Source organism: Notechis scutatus, chromosome 1 (genome assembly GCF_049901735.1).
Source record: "Notechis scutatus isolate UNSWTSFEM ecotype Mainland chromosome 1, rNotScu1.2, whole genome shotgun sequence".
Taxonomy (NCBI): domain Eukaryota; kingdom Metazoa; phylum Chordata; class Lepidosauria; order Squamata; family Elapidae; genus Notechis; species Notechis scutatus.
In genome coordinates this window covers 322696766-322715984 of record NC_142009.1, presented here as the reverse complement: position 1 = coordinate 322715984, position 19219 = coordinate 322696766, and the positions used below count along the sequence as shown (strand labels likewise).

General features: G+C 39.8%; 2 protein-coding genes across 9 annotated transcripts in view; one reads left to right on the top strand and one right to left on the bottom strand.

The window, feature by feature from the left end:
• C1H19orf44 (chromosome 1 C19orf44 homolog) overlaps positions 1-4644 on the bottom strand; it is a 7709-nt gene extending 3065 nt beyond the window's left edge. Inside the window, exons 1-6 of one of the 4 annotated variants that reach the window (XM_087952518.1) lie at positions 4509-4644; positions 3873-4272; positions 3667-3770; positions 2369-2660; positions 843-910; positions 106-544 (exon numbers count right to left, since the gene is read on the bottom strand). In XM_087952518.1, the coding sequence (XP_087808644.1) occupies positions 106-544; positions 843-910; positions 2369-2660; positions 3667-3770; positions 3873-4272; positions 4509-4541 (1336 nt within the window). In that variant the 5' untranslated portion in view covers positions 4542-4644. Of the gene's footprint in view, positions 1-105; positions 545-842; positions 911-2368; positions 2661-3666; positions 4273-4363 lie in introns of all 4 variants that reach the window. The other 3 variants (XM_087952517.1, XM_026670922.2, XM_026670921.2) reach the window with 3 other exon arrangements.
• Positions 4578-19219, top strand: CALR3 (calreticulin 3). 5 transcript variants are annotated; one of them, XM_087952521.1, is made up of 9 exons: positions 4584-4706; positions 9624-9728; positions 11420-11623; positions 11859-11953; positions 12437-12646; positions 17825-17938; positions 18032-18175; positions 18336-18428; positions 18915-19219. In XM_087952521.1, exons 1-9 carry the CDS (start codon positions 4625-4627, stop codon positions 19053-19055), a joined length of 1188 nt encoding a protein of 395 aa, XP_087808647.1. In that variant the 5' UTR covers positions 4584-4624; the 3' UTR covers positions 19056-19219. The 5 variants fall into 5 exon arrangements, with proteins under 5 accessions (XP_087808649.1, XP_087808647.1, XP_087808645.1 ...); XM_087952519.1 differs by lacking the exon at positions 18915-19219 and adding an exon at positions 18580-18893; XM_087952522.1 differs by having other exon boundaries at positions 4587-4706; positions 9627-9728.

The window sequence follows — 19219 nt, the reverse complement described above, 5'->3', positions numbered from 1 at the left end:
TATGGGGCAGGGAAAAGACGACACTTTATGGCAAAGGGACTGAGGCCACTGCACCATTTCTAAAAACCATCTGCATCTAAATCCACTGCATGTTGACTGACTTACATTGTAACCTATAAGCAAGTGAAAAGAAACCGGTCTGAACAGCTGCTTCTTTCACCTCTATCTTCTTTATGGCTTTGGTGTCCTTGAGTGCCACAGAAGGGCAACAGGGAGAAGATAAATTAGATTGGATGGAATGAACTGAAGCATCCAAAAGATCATCTGATTTTTCACAAGACGATTTTCCTCCTGTTTTCTTAGGTGTGGCAGAAAATGATGAGGGCTCAAAGTCTTCAGAATACTCAGTATTGTTGAGGCTTTCCTCCTTGCAGGGGGAATATCCAGCAGAACTGCTGCTTAGCTGCTCAGATATATCAGTTTCTTCCAGATTTTCTTTTTCCTCCAAGGACACTGCTGAGGTTTTAAAGAGGCTTTGAGGATTAGCAGGATACAGAACTGTTCCTCCTAAGTTCTTGTCTGACTTCTCAACTGCTTGTATTACCTGAGAAATATTTTTTTTTCTGTTAGCATGAATCAAGACTGCAGCAGAAAATAGAAGCTAAGCAAGCAAAAAACACATTTCCTTGCAATATTTATCTTGGAACAAATGAACAGATGTTACAGATTCCACCATCCTCACACGCTAGTCAGAATAACTGCTTTTCTCTGATAGCATTAGCAGAAAGCAATTATGACCCAACAGTCCTGAATCTTTGCTTCCTTAATAAAGGCTCTAGGATGACACAGACCAATATTGATGCATAGATTAGTTCCTATTCAAAACACAAGAGTTGCTTTACCTCTTCTTTTAATTCTGTTTTCTGGTAGGGTTCCAGTTCATCCAGGCTCAAAATATTCACTCTGAAATCTACAGCAACAAGAAATATCACTTAGGGTAATCTAGTGATAGAACTCACATCTTATCTTATGAGAAGCCAAGTTATTTATTTGTTGGTATCTGGCCAATTTGGTCATGATTTCCACAAAAAACATTTCAACATTTGCTTTTTTTCTGCTGAAGAATCTGTATAGCTAGGCTTTGTGAGTCACAGCTCAAAAATGGGAGGAAAGACCAAGGCCAAAACATGCATAAGGTTAAACTGCAATGCTAATAATTTAGTTTTCTGATAACTAAATACAGATCTGGAAATGTTACTGGAAATGCCAGAAAATATATTGCATAAAAGTCATGTTGTTTTCATAACTCTGTAATACAGCTAGTTCTCAGATTATGAGGGGACTGGGATTGCCATCGATAAATGATAGGGTTGTAAAGTGTGGTGTTATATGATCAGATCATTTAGTGACAATCCAAGCAGTCCTGCTTGCCACTGTAACCCTGGGAATCCAAGTAAGGAGCATGGGAGGGAGTGGGGTGCTGGGGGAGCTCAGGTGTAGGCTACACACAGGTTAAGGGAGGTGCTATAGTACCATGTAAGCACAGGAAGGCCATGGGGTGGAAAGTACAACATTGCAAATGCAAGAAGGCTTTTCCATGGCGGGTATAGCAATAGCACTTATATACTGTTTCAGAGCTTTACAGCCCTCTCTTAAGTAGTTTACAGAGTCAGCATATTGCCCCAACAATCTGGATCCTATTACCAACCTCGGAAGCATGGAAGGCTAAATCAACCTTGAGCCAGTGAGACTTGAACTGCCAAACTGCAGTCAGCCGCAGTCAGCAGAAGTAGCCTGCAGTACTGCTTTCTAACCACTGCACCACCATGGCATGGTACATGTGTAGAAAATTCAGGGGAACTTAACCCATGGACTTTACTTATGGGAAGCAAAGCAAGCAAGGCTTCAGTTGGTGATTACCATGGCTCCCTGGATCGTCTTTGTAATCACCTAGCAGGCACACAAATGTCTGGATGGTGATCATGCGCCCACAGAGGTGCTGTGACAGACAGAACTTCAAAAATTGATCATTGTCCATTTTTTCAGCAATACCATAACTGAGCAATTGCTGAACAAATGGATGTAAAAAAAGGGCTACTAGTACCTGTTTCTCCAAGGATAAACCTTTGAAGAAAAAACATTTCCCATTCTTTTTAAAAACTATTGCTTATCTTTTACTTTGAGATGCCCTTTTCCTAAAAGAAATAATCCTAAAGGTCAATTGTTCTACTTCTCCAGAGACTCTGGACAACTGATGGGTTTACTGATCTATTTACTTTTGTATAGTAAAACACAGATGGGAACTTAGTAGTCTTCCAAAATTTGCCAACCCAAATACAGTAAATTATAATTCAGCAACTTCGGGACCACAATAAGTTTTTACTTCTTCCAAAGAGCATGCCATCACAAAATGACCTGTTTAACTCACCACTGTTGCTGGAAATATCATTGTGTATATCAGTCACCTCTGAGAACAACTCATCCAAGGATCGGATGATACTCTGTTCAGAAAGAGATTTCCTTTGGTAGCTGGAGCACCTATTATGGGATATTGTATCTGGACTGTCTTTCATAGATGAAGAGGAGGAACAAGAAGCTACCTCTGGTAGCTGGCTTCCTCTGGTATCCCTGTTTGGTGAATAGGGAGAGTGATATAGAAGTCTGTTCACTTGACTTTCTTCAGGCAGAGATCTTGAACTGGAAGATATCTCTAGTAGCAACTGGATCAGGATGAATGCAAAGGAAGGGAAACAAGCAGGGAGGGAAAGAAAGATTAGGATATTTTACTAATTTTGGTATTCTGTTATATTGAAAGAACTAAACATTTTCCATGTTTTCAAAATAAATGTCTTCAAAATAATTCATTTGTAATAGAAGTTTTTTCAGATGAAACAAAAACATAAAGGTTCTTTATATTTTATAAAGGACAGATATTTATGAGTGTGCTTAGGATCTGTATCTGAAGGCAACTGGGACAAAAAGCTCCTACCTGACACAGCTAATCCTTACTGATATTTGATTTTTAAAAATGAATGGCTCCATGCCTTTGGATTTTCCAAACATTATGTTCAAACTTTTTAAATAGAGAAATCTAAGCTATGGATTCCATGATCAGTAGAAAAAAATTACAGTGATCTAAATATTTAATTCTCAGGTGGAGAGAAAGTTTCCTCAGCCATGAAATGGATGAGTCAGACCATAGGTTTCATAAATACAAACCACATAAAGGTATTTCTCAATTTACAACAGTTCACTTAGTGATCATTTGAAATTACAACAGCACTGAAAAGAGTGACTTATGACCATCTTTCACACTTATGACCGTTGCAGCATCTCCATGGTCATGCGATTTACATTTGGATGCTTAACCATTGACTCACATTTATGACGGTTGCAATGTCCTGGGGTTATGTGTTCAGCTTTTGCAACTTCTGAAAAGCAAAGTCAATGGGGAAACCAGTTTCACTTAACAACCAAGTTACTAATTTAACAACTGTAGTGATTTACTTAACAAATATGGCAAGAAAAGTCATAAAATGGGGCAAGACTCACATAACAAAATTATCACTTAGCAACAGAAATTTGGGGCTCAATTAAGTGGAGGCCTGTACTACTTGCCAACAAGTTCCAACTTTGAGAAAAATAATCATGGCGATGCAAGTTGGGTCAAGTTCCTCTTCACCAACAGCTATCAGTCCAAATCAAGATAAAAAGAGCTCAAGTTACCTTTCCGTTGGGTTGGAATTTGAACTTATCTTCCTGTCCTTTGGATTTTGGGGGGACTTCTTGTCCGTATCTATCTGCATCTTCCTTGCTATCCCCAGTTATGCCTGCAAGAGTCACATTTTTTGTTTGAGCCTTGACACTCTCCTTCAGCCTAGCAGTCTTCTTCAGGAACTTCAACCCGCCTGTCCTCAATTCAAAATCCTTACTAGATTCACTCAAGGAGAGCTCAGTGTCCATCGCAGGTATCTGCTCCATGCTTTGTTTAGTCTTCCGGCTCTGGATCTTGCTCTCTATTTGCGCCAACTTTCTGAGGATGGCATTTGATCTCCCCTTGGAGTCAGCACCCCGTCCCACCCTGGTGACAGGACCCAGCCCCACCTGCTGGCTGTCCACCTCCACATTCTGTGGCTTCTGCTTGAGGAACCGGCTGCCAGGCTGTGCCAGTCGGATGGTGTCAGCAGAACCCCCATTTTCCCTTCCCACGTAAGGACTCTTCGAACTGGAGAGGTTACTCAGGTCACTGTCCGTGGGGATCACGGAAAGGCAGCGAGTGCTGCTGCTGGAGGCCCGGGCGGTCCTCTGGCTCTTGCCAATCCCTTCTTGCTCCTACAAATCAAGTTTAAGATTTTAGACTTAGAACCGAAATACAGTGTGCTTATTTCTGGATGTTAAGGTAAAACAGCCACGTCACCATCACCTGCTTCCCTTTCGCGACGACCCGCTTCCCCGCCAGGAGGGCCTCGGCCCGAGTAAAATCCTGCTGGCCACCCCTACGCATAGCCCCGCAGGATCGCGTCCTTCTCCTCCGGCCCAGCGCTCCGTTGTTTAGCAACCGCACATACCAGTATCTTCGATCCTGATTCGTCCAGAGCCATCCTAGCAGGGCTCCCTCATTGGCCGGGAGCCTGAAAGCCGATAGCTAATCAACGTCGCGTGAGAATCAATGCGCTAATAATCAATGCGCCGTCAGGCGGCGCTCGAAGACCAATCAGAGAAAGGACGTCTAACTGCAACCAATGAGCATCCACCCGACGAAAAAGGTGGGAAAATAAGCAATAAGGGGCGAGGGAACGTTTCTGAATGCGCGCGGAATCGGAAGTGGGCCTCCGGCAGCCGTTGCCTCAGCAAGAATTGTTCTCTGCTGTCTTTCGATGGAATCGCTCACCTTGATTTTGGCTTTAGCTTTGCCAGTGCATGGCACGATCTATTTCCGGGAGCAGTTTCTGGACGGAGGTGGCAGCAGCGGCAGGGGCAGGGCAAGGGGCGGGGTCAGGTCGGCAAGTGACACGGGCGAAATGATTCCTTAACCCATTTCAAGGATTGCCCGTTTGGACTAGAAATGAGCAAAGGACCTGAGTTCTGGCCACCCAACCAAAGTTAATAGCCACACTAAACATGTGCGAATATATAGGTAGTCCTCGACTTATGATCCCAATTGAACCCAAAATTTGCTAAGTGAGACATTTGTCACGTGAGTTTTGCCCCATTCTACAACATTTCTTGCCACATTTGCTGAGTGACTTGCAGCAGTTGTTAAGTTACTAAGACAGTTGATAAATGAATCTGGCTTCCCCATTGACCTTGCTTGTCAGAAGGTTACAAAAGGATCACATGACCCTGGACCACTGCAACCTCATAAATATTTGTCAAGCAGCTGAATGTAAATCACATGACCATAGGGATATTGCAATGGTCATTAAGTGTGAAAAATGGTCATAAGTCACTTTTTTCAGTGCCGTTGTAGCTGTTGTAAGTCGAGGATTACCTATACTAGCTCTTTGCTGACCCATCTACTTATGCCAGGGGTGTCAAACTCGTGTTGTCACGGTGGCATCATGTGACGTGATGTGACTTTTTTCCCCCTTCGCTAAACCAGGCGTGGGTGTGGCCAGCGTGTTACGCACCTGGCCCATGGGTCACAAGTTTGACAGCCTTGATGTATGCCATAGGAACTCAGCCATAGTCTTAAAAGTCAAAGCTTGGTATGAAAAGATAAGATGTTCAAACAGTGATGAAATAGTATTTACATTAAATTCTCCATTACATAAACATGCTTTTTTAAACACCCTGCTCCTGTAAATGAGGCCACTGGATCTAGGCTGCAAAGGCCGGAGAACCGTTAACCTTAATGTGATGGATGTGATATTGTGCAAAAGGTGGAAGAATTAAGATCACGGACAAAGAGGGGTTGGTGTTTCCTCTGTGATATGGGATCAGAATCAGATATTACTTCCCAATCTGACACACTTTCACATTGTGAAATGAGAAAACTTAAGGTTACTAGAAAGGCAGGTTGTACAGAAACGGCCAAAAGTATTGATACCCCTCCAATTTTTTTTTTTTCAAAGAATCCCAATTTATAGTAAAACAAGTTGAAACTGACACAAGTAAATGACATTCTTTATTGTATGTCCATAGAAAAGACACTTTGCTTTGGATGGATCACTACACATATTCTTGTAAATAATTACATGAAAATGGTGTGAACATAATTACTGGTACCATTAAAAGATAAAAGATCCTGGACTATAGTGATCTCAAGGAAACTATTTACTTTCATTAGTATCATAGCTGCCTTTCATCTTGTAATCATTCAACCTGTTTGAACAGAGACAAGCACTCTGTCATTTTGTGTCATTGTGTGCAGCTTAGTGAATAAAGATTAGAAAACCTAAGAATTATCTGAGGAGGAAAGGAAGAAAGTGCATTAATAGTTAAGCATGGTAAAGGCTGTAAAACCATCTCTAAACAGCCTCGTGATCCTGTAACCGTTCTTGTTAATATTATCAAGAAATTAAAATTTGAAATCCCTGGGACCTTAGCCAATCTCCTGGAGCATGGCTGAAAGAGGAAAGTTAACAAGATTGAACAGAAGAGCATCTTCAAAACAAACCCTGGATGATTTCTGTCACTGTTTGACTGAAAATGGCTCCATCATGGAAGACCCAGGAAGACCCCACTTCTGAAAGAAAGTGACATCAAAAAGCCAGACTAGTGTTTGCTAAAATGTATGTTGACAAGCCACAGCCACTCTAGAAGAACCTCCTTGGAACAGATGAAGCAAATTAGAGCTTTTGGGTATGTCACAGCACCTCTATATTTACAGAAGAAAAGACAATGTTTTTAAAGAAATACCACCATCCTTATGGAAGGGGCTCCATCTTCATTCATTCAATCAATCAATCAATCACTATAACTGTATAATATGTTCAAGGCACATTGAAAGAAGAAAACTGTCTCAGCCATAGGTTATGCTCATCCAGCAGGATAATGACCCACAACATGTACATCTAAGACTGGTGTGAAGCTTGCATTGTCATGGCGGTGTCACATGACGTATTGGGACTTTTTTCCCCTTCACTAAACCAGGTCGTGGGTGTGGCCAGTGCATGATGCATCTGACCCACTGCCATCAGTTTGACAGCTCTGATCTAAAAGGGCCCAATAATGATTTGAAAAGCAAGAATTGGACTGTTCTGAAGTAGCCTGCTATGAATTCTGATCAGAATCCAATAGACTATTATGGAAAGAGCTGAAACTCACAGTTGGGAAGAGAAACCCATCAGACCTAAGACAATTAGGGAAAGTAGCTCAAGAAGAATGTGATAAATTATTCAGAGCTACAGAAAATCTTGATTGCAGTTATTGGCTCAAAAGAGTGTGCTACGAAATGTTAGGATTACCGATAATTATGTTCATGCCATTTTCATACATTCTATTGTTTCAAGAATTTGTTAAATTGTAATCAAAAACATGGCTACTTTATTGACTATGGAATAAATGATGATGGATGACATTTACTTGTGTCAGTTTCAAGTTATTTCACAGCAAATTGGATTTCCTTGAGGAGAAGTGGAAGTTGTCAGCCAATATCTTTGAAAAAGTAGAGGTTGTAAACCAATATCTTTGGCCACCCATAAACGTAATAACACAAATATGCAGCAGCCCCATCCAGAGATAGTACAATCTAGGTTTTTATTCATTTAAAAAGCTTTCCTGCATATTCCATTTTGCAGGGATTTTTTTATTATTAAAGGATTTGCTGATTCACACTAAAGAGTCAACCAATTAAAATATAGATAAATCCCCAAAATAAAACAAAAATAAATCACCGTGTAAATATTATTTGTCACTTAGATCTTCAGGATGATACAGCAGTGGAGTCCTTACTGCTCTCTGAGCTTGGTTGTTTGCTTGCAAATATTTCATTATCCACCTGAGTAACACCAGTGCAGTGAGTGTGGGGTTTGCTCCTTGTTTACATACAGTAGCTTTCCCTGTCACTTGATGGGGATGTGGTTTTCTGCTTGATTGTTTGCCTTGGAGTTAATCCCACCTTATCTGGGTATTGGCTGCCACAGAGGATGTATTCTACTGTAGGAAGTTAGCACCCACCCCTCTCCTAGAAAATTGAAATAGCCTAGGAAATATTAAAAAGACAGAATATTTCCTCTAAAAAGAGTAGAAACTTAAGAAGCAGAAACTCACCCCCACCTTTGTTAATGGGTGGGCCATAAGGCCTGGGCCAGAATACTTAACAGGAAACACTAAGGTGGGGCCCAACAGATGGTATAAAACCCAGGCACACTCAGCAACTCAGACCTTCTGGACCTTCTCTTCTCACCCTTTTTTCTTGATCTCTCCTCACCTTGAAGCATGTGATCACCCTTCTCTGGAGCTCCAGGCCATGTGGTCCTGTCCACCATAAAACCTTCCAAGCAGCCTCCATGTTTCCAGTGTCTTTTTCTCCACTTGGAACTGAACCCAGAAGGATATTTCTTTCAACACTACTCTTTTTTTTTCCTTTTAGCTTTTTAATTGACTCAATTAGGAAATTGTGAACAACTTAGACCAAGCTAAATGAAAAAATGCTGAGGAATTCCAAGAAGTTGGTCATTCAGACAAATCAGCCTTCAATGGACATACAGAAATAAACCATATTTACACACAATTCAAGAGACAATAAAAAAGCTATGAAGGAAACAAAAAGACCAAAGCATATCCTCTCAGCAGCAAACACCCAGATAAATAAAGATCAACCCTGGGCAAATAAGCAGAAAATAATATCCTAAACAAGGAACTATCAAGGAGAAAGCAACACCCTCCACGAAAACTGACCAGGCAAGCTTTTACATATAAACAGGGACCAACTCTACACTCACTCCCACTGATAATATTACTTAATTGGGTGATGAAATGTCAGCAAGCAAACAGCCATCTCAGAGAGCATCAAAAACTCCATTGCTCAACCCTTCTATGTTCTCTTGTGTATATTATATATTATATATAATAGAGCAATTTAGACCTCTATAGAACTAAATATCATATATAGTGTAATAATGTTTCTAAAATATTTAATATGATCCCTGCAGAAAGCTGACTTTCTTCTCTCTACCGAATAGAGATTTTACACCAACAGAGTAGTTGGTGATTTCCAACTACTCTATAGCAGTTGTAACCACTTCCAGCAGGAAAGTCATGTTAAGACTTTGCTGCAAAAGACAGTGGTCTTGTGGATGACCAAAAATCTTTTGTGGTTGTAGCCTGTTTTTAACTGTTTTTAACTCTTTTCATCAAAAGAGTCGCTGTTGATTTTAGGACAAGCATCTAAAGTCTAAATTGACAGCATTCTTCTTGAATTCCACTTCCATGTCTTATGTTTTTTACTTGTTGAGTGCTTGTCATTTTAATCTGACTTTTGTCCAAATTTGCAATGACTGCATGTACATGGATAGGTCATAGGTGCATATTTACATGTATGTAGTCATTTTGATCATATAATATGTATGTGTTATCCATCCACTTCAACTTTTTATATCTATCATTAACCCTCTGCCTGTTATGTATTCTGTATTCACTGTACGCTTTGTTTATCTCTGATTTTGTTTCTGGTTCCTGGCTTGCTATTACTACCATTTGGCGTTTCATTTGGTGACAAATATTTTCATTTTTGTTAGCAGCAAAATGGAAGGAGAGATGGGTGGTCTCTCAGTATAAATCCAACTATGGAAAATTTAGGTTGACAGCTGGACATTTTTATGGCGATCGTGAAGCAGACAAAGGTTTGGAGTTAATGTGAAATTCATAATTATTTAGATGGATGCTCATCATTTGGATATGATTTCTGTTCCTTCAAAGATTTTTTTGAAAGTTCACACTGAGATTAGAAGTACTAAGAGCCAGTCATGAGAGTATGCTTTTGTCTTCTTCCCCAACTGTCCTTGGTTCTAAGTCAGAGGTCATTTCTGCTAATTTCAGTCTTGGGCATGTCCTATATACACAAATGGGCCTAGCTGGAATGACTTGCCTCCAGAAGTTGTGGATGCTCCAACACTGGAAGTTTTTAAAGAGATTGGCAATCATCACCTTGCTCAATAATAGTAACTATGAGAGGGATCTTGGAGTCCTAGTGGATGATCATATGAGCCCGCAGTGTGCTGCAGCTGCCAAAAAAGCCAACACAGTTCTAGGCTGCATAAACAGAGAGATAGAATCAGGATCACAGGAAGGGTGAATACCACTTTATTAATGCCTTGGTATTTACAGTGGTGGTATCCCAAAAAAGTTATTACTGGTTCTGTGGGCGTGGCTTGGTGGACGTGGTTTGGTGGGCATGGCAGGGAAAAGATACTGGAAAATCTCCATTCCCACCCCACTCCACTAATCTGCTTTATAGCTCGGTTCCCCTGTGCGGGGCAACAAAAGGAGACCCAGCTGGAGGCAGAGAATAGATGGGGGCAGGGCCAGTCAGAGGTGGTATTCCGAACTACTCAAAATTTCCGCTACCGGTTCTCCAGAATTGGTCAGAACCCGCTGAATACCATCTCTGCTTGGTAAGGCCACAGTTGGAATACTGCATCCAGTTTTTGGTCACCACAGTGTAAAAAAGATGTTGAGTAGAAAGAGTGCAGAGAAGAGCAACAAAGATGATTAGGGGACTGGAGGCTAAAACATACAGTATAAAGAACGGTTGCTGGAGCTGGGTATGTCTCGTCTGGTGAAAAGAAGGACTAGGGGTGACACGATAGCAGTGTTCCAATATCTCAGGGGCTGCCACAAAGATGAGGGCGTCAAGCTATTCTCCAAAGCACCTGAGGGCAGGACAAGAAGCAATGGGTGGAAACTCATCAAGGAGAGAAGCAACCTAGAACTAAGGAGAAATTTCCCAATGGTTAGAACAATTAATCAGTGGAACAACTTTCCTCCAGAAGTTGTGAATGCTCCAACACTGGAAGTTTTTAAGAAGAGATTGGATAACCATTTGTCTGAAGTGGTGGAGGGTTTCCTGTCTAAGCAGGGGGTTGGACTAGAAGACCTCCAAGGTTCCTTCCAACTCTGTTATTCTATTCTATTGTCTGAAATGTTATAGGGTTTCCTGCTTGAGCAGGGAGTTGGATTAGAAGACTCCAAGGTCTCTTCCAATTTACTCTGTTATTCTGCTTGAATATCTATCCTCCACTCCCTTCCTCTCTTCATTTATTCATTGTCTCACCCCGCTCAGCAGTTTGTACTGTTGTCTAGATAAAGATATTGTGTTACCATAACATAGAACGTGAAGGTTTAAAAAGATTTATTCTCCATTTCCAATATAAGTGTCTGAAATGTGATATTTGTGCGCTCTTTCCCTTCTCCATGCTAGGGACAGCTGTTATGCTTTTATTGTTTTCTAATTATTATGATAAAAATCAAAGCACTTTGGCAATTCTATTTATAATTTTGGTGTCTGTGTGAAATGATTTCTCATATACTCTAGGTCTGCAGACAAGTGAAAATTTAAAGTTTTATGCCATCTCATCACGATTTCAACCATTCAGCAATAAGGGAAAATCATTGGTAATTCAGTATACAGTAAAGCACGAACAGAAAATTGATTGTGGTGGTGGTTATGTGAAATTATTTCCCTCCAATCTGAACCAAAATAATATGAGTGGGGAGTCTCTTTACTACATCATGTTTGGTGAGTTGGTTTTGATAAAATTGCCTAAAACCATGTAACAAAATTGGCACTAACAGGCTTTAAACAGAAGATCCTGATAGTTGTGATTCTTACCTTTTTATCTGCAGTTATTACTGGAGATAGGTAGAAAGTTTCATTATTTAGAAAGTCAAAGGTTTTATCAATCTGAAATAATCTGAGGCATTTTCTGTACTTTAAATAACACAAAAAAGCAAACTTTTATTATCTGTTTCAGGGCCTGATATATGTGGTTCTGATACTAAGAAAGTCCATATCATTTTAAATTATAAGAACAAAGTTTATCCTGTTAAGAAACAAATTCGCTGCAAAGTAAGTATAAAAAATAATGATAATTAAAAGATGTGATCTATAATATTCTGATCTTGAGCCATCAAAGTCAGATCAAATATGTCTGTTAACTATTATAGGAAAATACCAAGCTTGTAAACTAAACTGGGAAATTGGAAAAAAAAGGCATGGAAGAATATAATTTGTTGCCAAGAAAACTATGTTCATATGTCCATATAATTTTAAGGAGTCATGCATGACTCAAAAATACTTTTTTACTGCAATATGCTTTAGTAGACAAAACCACACATAAGTGATATTTTGTACAGCAAACAATGCAGGTGCTATTTGTTTAAAACTTCTATATGGTAAACTTAACAGAATGCACATTTACAGGGAGGAAACAGATGTATGAATACACATTTAAGTGTGATGCGGCACACTATTATGGCCATCTGTCTGAAATTAGTTTTACTGAAGATGTTGAAACAAACTAATTATTATCTTTTCCCACATTTTATTTAGGTGGATGGATTCACACACCTATATACACTGGTTTTAAAATCAGATCATACATATAAAGTGAAAATTGATAATAAAATGGTAATATCGGGCATTTTAGAAGATGACTGGGACTTCTTGCCACCAAGGAGAATAAATGATCCAGCAGTGAAGAAACCAGAGAATTGGGATGATGAAGCTGAAATTGATGATCCAGAGGACACTAAGCCAGAGGTGATGCTCTAGGACGGAAGTGGACAATCCCCTGTCCAATGTGAAAAATCCAGAGCAAGGGCATCCCCAACAGATGGCTAGCCACAAGGAGAATGTGTGGATCATATGATTAAAATAGTTGTCCTAACATTTGACCAAACACCATTCCCTTGTAATGTAGGGCTTTGTGAGAGCAGAACATAAGCATTTTTCATCTTAGGGATAGCCTTTTTAAGGTTTAAAAAATGCCATTAGGTCTTCTCAGACTGAAAGTACTTTCAATGTTCCCACCTGGGAGATGCTGACAAATTTTTGTTGTTCTTCACCAAGTCCATTCCATTTTTAAAGTACAGCATCCACTACTGGACTCAGTGTGCCAAATGACCTTAGATTAGTGCTACAGAGTTACTACTTCTCATGAGATAGAAACTATACATCACCACTCCTTTGTTCAGATTGTGAAGGTCTGAACAATCCTTAGATCTTTTTGATATGATTGATGATCTACAATCCTGACATCCTTTTGCTATGTATGTACCATTGCTGTCATTTGAATTTGTCTCTCCCAATTATTGTTGATTTCAGTTAGTGTTCATTCTGTCAAGATCAAGTCTCTCCCCCCCCAAAAAAAATTCTGTGTTAACTGCAAATTTGATAAAATCCCATCCACCAGGGTTTTTTTACATTGATATTTATATTTACATTGATATTGTACCATATCGTATATTATATTAATAATTGATCATATACTTGAAAGGTGGTAGGTGAAGTAATATGCAGATTGAGGAATTAAGGAAAAAAAGGCCACCCACTCCTCAAAAGACTCACCCACTAACATCCTTTTATTTGTTTAGCACCTGGAAAACCACTATTCTGGTTTCCTCCTTTATAGAAAAAGGTGCACAAGTGGTGAATGGGAAAAGCCAGTGTGTAACTTGTCTAGTAGGAAAAGCATGTAGCATAAGTTTTGTCCTTTGTGGAAGGTCATGCAAAAGAAGAATTGGCAGATGCTGATATGCCATTGGTGGGCAACTTCATCATATCTGCAGGGAAGATGCATGAAATCTGAAATGGTACTTCTGCACCAGCAATGATGTGGAGGGACTTGGCTGACAAGATTAGGTCCAGAGGTGGTATTCAGCAGGCTCTGACCAGTTCTTGAGAACCGGTAGCAGAAATTTTGAGTAGTTCGGAGAACTGGCAAATACCACCTCTGACTGGATATTTTACAGTATCCTTCCCCTGCCACGCCCATCAAGCCACACCCACAGAACCGGTAGCAAAAAAAAAAAAATTGAATCCCACCACTGATTAGGTCATCTGTCTCTCAGTGGTTGCTTTCATATTATGCAATGTACTTCTTCCAGAGTTGCAGCCTGGCCTCCTTCCTGTTGTAATTTAGAAAGATGTGAAAGACCGTTCTGTTAATCAGGTTTTACTTATGTTTAAATTTTTAACTATGCTTATTGATTTATTTAGAATTAAATTTTATAGACTTTATAATGCCAAACCACAATGAGCGTGCAAAACACATCTTATCTATAAAACAAAAAGTAATAATGCAAGGAAGTTATAACGAGGAAGCAATCATCCCAGCCATTAAAATAATCTCATTCAAGATGGGCATATATCCCTACCTATTTCAGAGCCTATGGAAGGCCTTCAGCTTTAATTAAAAGGACAGCAGGGTGAGGGCTGTTCAAACCATCTGGGAGATACTCTTGCAGAGGGACAGGCACTGCAGCTGAGAAAGCATGTCACCTAGTTCCCATCAGATGGCGCTGCTTTAAAGATGGGAGCCACAGCACACCCACTCTCTGTCCATTGTTACAGGGTAGGCAGAAACAATGGAAATGAGGTTTCTCAAATAGCTAGGTCCTCTACTGTGATGGGTTTTATACTATGGGTGATAACCACATCTTGAATGTATTTAAATAGCCAATAAATAATAAATGACTGGGATGGTGAGTAATATTAAAAATGAAAAACAAATATGTGAGTGTGTACACACACACACAAATTCCACCTGGAAGCTAAATACTATATAGCTCATGCATGCCACAAGACACACCCATGACTGTGCACTGGTCACTCTGGATTGGCTACAGCCTCTGAGTGTTCTTCATGGGCAGTTAGCCAGTTGGCCTATTGGGATATAAAAAGGATTTTGACCCTTGCTTTGCTAATATTAAGATAAATTATGTAAATAGTATTTGTAATATGATTAGCTAGTAACTGATTGTAAAATGCAGATCTTTTTTATTGGCAAATCTACCCTACCTTTTACTAAGCAGTATGTTAGGGTTTCTCTCTCCCTGTAACAAATTGATTTCTTTCTCATTAACATGGAATTGCAAATTTACTTTCCTGGTTCTTCTGTTTTGCTTTATAAACATGTTTATATTCCTGTGACATCTATTCTTCAGAATTTCTCAGAGCTTGTTTTGTATGTAAATCATAAAATCCCTGTTTTGTGTTAGGGGTCAACTATGGTAATCTGACCCTGATTTAAATTTGCTTAAGATATTTGGAGACTGTGGCACGGCTAGAATCAAGGCAGATGTGGTAGAACTCACTAGAGATGGGGACCAGCATGTCACCTACAGAGGAATCTAGGTATTTACTGTCAGAATAAAGCAACAGGCAAAAAGGCTCAGGTGAGCAACCATCAGCCTCAGTGCATACTGACCAGAACTACTACTAGCTGGCAGCAGAGAGCTAAGAGAACAATTACCTTTTCTATTATCTAGTGGCCACTTCGATTTTTGCAACACAGGTTACCTCTCTAGCACTAGTATAATCTGCCAGTGCTTGTCATCTCCAAAGAGACCACTATAAGCTGCTTTTGCTGCCTGGTGGCTTACATGTAAAAGTCCTGATCACAAACAGAGCTCTCTTCCTTCAAATGGAGCTGCTAACTCTTGATGGGCTGCCGAACCGATTTTGTCTTCAGAATCAGAGACCTTTACTTGGCTGGATATGGTACAGCAACTGGCAGGACTCAACCTGCCTTGACCTCAGAAGTTGAGCAGGACCAGGCCTGGTTAGGAATTGGGCAGGAGATCTCCAATGAATTTCAGAGCTGGCAGTTTGAAAAAGCCATATTAGAAGATGGCTGTAGCAGATCACCATGATATGGTTACACCCACCCACCCCAAAAAAAAACACCCTCACATGGAAGTGTCTGTGTAGTCATTAAGAAATGAACATCATTCAGGGGTGTCTGCAGATTGAAAGTAGCTGGATATTTTCTGACCAATTTTTTACTAATCTTGGTCAGGAATCTTGATAGTTTACCAGCCATGCTTATAGAAAATGGCACAGAATTTTGAGGAGACAAAATATGAATATTTCACTTTTGTTCACCTGAACATGTCATTGTTTCAGTGAATTATTTCCTCCCTCAGTTTGCTTGGAGCATTCCCAGTGTTAGGTTTCTTGGCAGTATCGCTGCGTATCTACCTAGTTCTATATGTTTGCTCTTGACCCGCCCTTCTTTCCATTTCTTATATGCATCCAGTCTTTTTTTATCAGAATTTTGTTAAACATAATTACTAACACTTTTAAGTGTTTCCCTTAAAGTTCTTTGTGCCCTTAATTATTCCTTTGAGAATGCATGTTATAATTATTCCTTTGAGAATGATGGGCCCTTTTTATTATTCATTTATCAGCTATAAGATTTTTACTAGAATTTGCTTGGGTTCAATGAAATAACATTTTCTAAAACAAGAGCTATAGGCCCACTTACTATTCACATTTCACAATGACAAAAATTACAGCATTAGCAGTTTCTTCACAAGGTTTTTGTTACCTTACTGTCACAGGCCATTTCTTGACTTTTTATTAATATTTAGGATTGCTGACTCCTTTTTTTTTCTAAATAAGAACATTTTCAGCAAGATGCCAAGGATTTGCTCAATACTGATTCCCAGTAGATATATTATTTTGTTATTTCCGCTGCTACTATACATTTACCAGTGCAATAATGCCAGCCAGAAGAGTTAGGCATCCTAGAGCCAAGTTTTGCAATCAGCCTTTCCCAGGTAACGAGGTAAACCAAGCTCAGAAAGGGGCTTGTTCTGAGACTTGCTTTGTCAGATCCTTTAAATATTTAATTATTCTTTTTTTCATTCTGCTGCAATCTTGCAATTCTCGTTGTGATAATGTCATAATAAAAACAATATACTACATACCTGTAATGGATGGGAGCCACAATATTTCTATTTTTCTCCATTTATTATTGCTAAATCCATTTCATGGCATTTATCTTGCCCATTTCTCTTGAATCTCCCTACACATTATTATTTCATTATCAGACGTATGGGGAGAAGTGCATACACACACCTTCAGGCTGGTCATGATTCTTGGTAACTACCTGACAAAAGTCCCTGGTGTTTTCTTGACCACATTTTTCAGAAGTGGTTTGCTCTTGCTTTTTTCTTCCTAGGGTGAGAAAGAAGAGTGACTAGTCCAAAGTTAGCAAGCTAGCTTCATGTCTAAGGTGGGGGGGCTAGAACTCATAGTCTCTAGCTGGATGCTGTAACCCTATATCAAATTCTAGCTGGATGCTGTAACCCTATATCAAAGAGAATACTTTTTCAATCCTTCAAAGCCTATTAAATAAGAACTAGGTATAATTCTTTTAGAAACTGCTCAGACGTTGAATACAAAAATTTGTGAGCAAGGAAGCAGGAAAATCCCATAGCTGAGTATCCTGTTGGAATGAATATCTAAGGATTAGAGATTTATTCATGAGATGGGCAATGGGATATGGGAATGATCTTGGAAGATAGGAGAAAGTGCTATAGATTATGGTCAGATAAATGGCAACTGAGCTCGCAGAAGGAATGTGGGCATGGCAAACACTTCAAAATGGACCCTCCCTAGTTTTTTGGAATGTAAAGGAGAGGGGTGAGAGATGTATTTTCGGCATACAGATTTTGTTAATGTAACCTTACAATAAATTTATGCTTGAGCCAATACTTCTGAGTGGGCTTCTTTTCTGGACTATGGCACGAGTCTGACAGGATGAGCGTGTACTGTAGTATATGGCAAGGTTGATTAAAACTATTTACTGTACTAAATACTAAACATATTATATATTGTTTTCCCCATAAAGCCATTGGATTTTACCTGCTGATCAGGAGTGGCTCATTTCGCTTTTCTTTCTTTTCTGTATTTTTTTCATCCCTGTGATAGGATTGGGATATTGATGAATACATTGTGGACAATAGTGCTGAAAAACCTAAAGACTGGGATGATGCAGCACAGGGCACCTGGAAACCTCCTCTACTCAAGAATCCTCTCTACAGAGTACGGCACCACTTTTTGGGGTTTTCAGTTGAACTTTGAGGAATTGGGTGGCCATTTGGGCAGCCAATAACAAGAACATTTGGTTTATTTCAGGGGGAGTGGCGGCCCAGGAAAATCCCAAATCCCAACTACAAAGGCATCTGGCCCCATCCTCAGATTGTGAATCCTGAGCATGTGCCAGACCCAAACCTTTCTGTCTATGAGAACATCAGTGTCATTGGTCTAGATCTTTGGCAGGTCAGTTGGACTTCTTCCTGGTTCGTACGTTAATTACTGTGCCATCTTCATTGACTGAAGTGAGCAGACTCCTGTGCATGAGGAAAAAATTGGCAATACAAAGCTAATTGTATTGATTCAAATGTATATAAAGACACACTATTGTGTTCCTTAATTGCAGGTGAGATCTGGAACTATTTTTGATAATTTCTTGATCACTGACGATGAAAAGTATGCAAAGAAATTTGGTGATGAAACGTGGGGCAAAACAAAGGTAAGAATGATTTCTTCTTCAGAATGCAGCTAAGGTGTAGATTCCCTTTGTCATTGTATTGTTCTTCTATTACTTGACCCTTTTCTCAAAGAGCTATTTTTGCTTGGATGGCTGACATTGGAACAGGGAATCCACTATGATTGTTTTGCAGGTGCCTTTCCAAAATAGCCACAGCCTCACAGTAAGGTTGCTTCAGATGGCTTTGCCAGAACACCTGGATGGTGATGCTGACAGTTTTCTCACCTGGATTAGAAAACAAAGGGGAGCCTCCCTGCTCTGTCCAATGCCAGTAGCTACTGCAATGCCAGTAGCTGGAACCGGAGCCTGTTCCTCCTGCAGTTTGTTCTTCCAGTTGTCATGTTAGGTTAGCTGGGAGGAAACAGATGAAGGAAAATTCCTGCAAGGGAATAGATTTGCCCAGCTGGATATCTGAGACGACAGCAGGTTTCCTAAGGTGACCTTTCATTTTCCATTTAAAATTTCCAGAAGCCGGAACAGACAATGAGCGAGAAAGAAATAAAGAAAGAAAAGAAAAGGGAAGAGCGAAAAACCCAGAAGATGCCAAAAAAGAAACCACTTCAAAAGAACAAATCTGAGAGAATTGTAGCACAGAAGGAGGAGCTCTGATTTCTTTCTTTCTCTCAGAATTTAAATTGGAGCCGACAGAGGAAGATATTAAGGGCCAGGGACCGTGTTCCTTTAAACAGATACCTTGAGAAACCGTTTGGTTTAGGCTAAAAATGATATCAAAAGGTGTTGTTGTTTAGTAAAATAAATTGTTGACAAAGAGA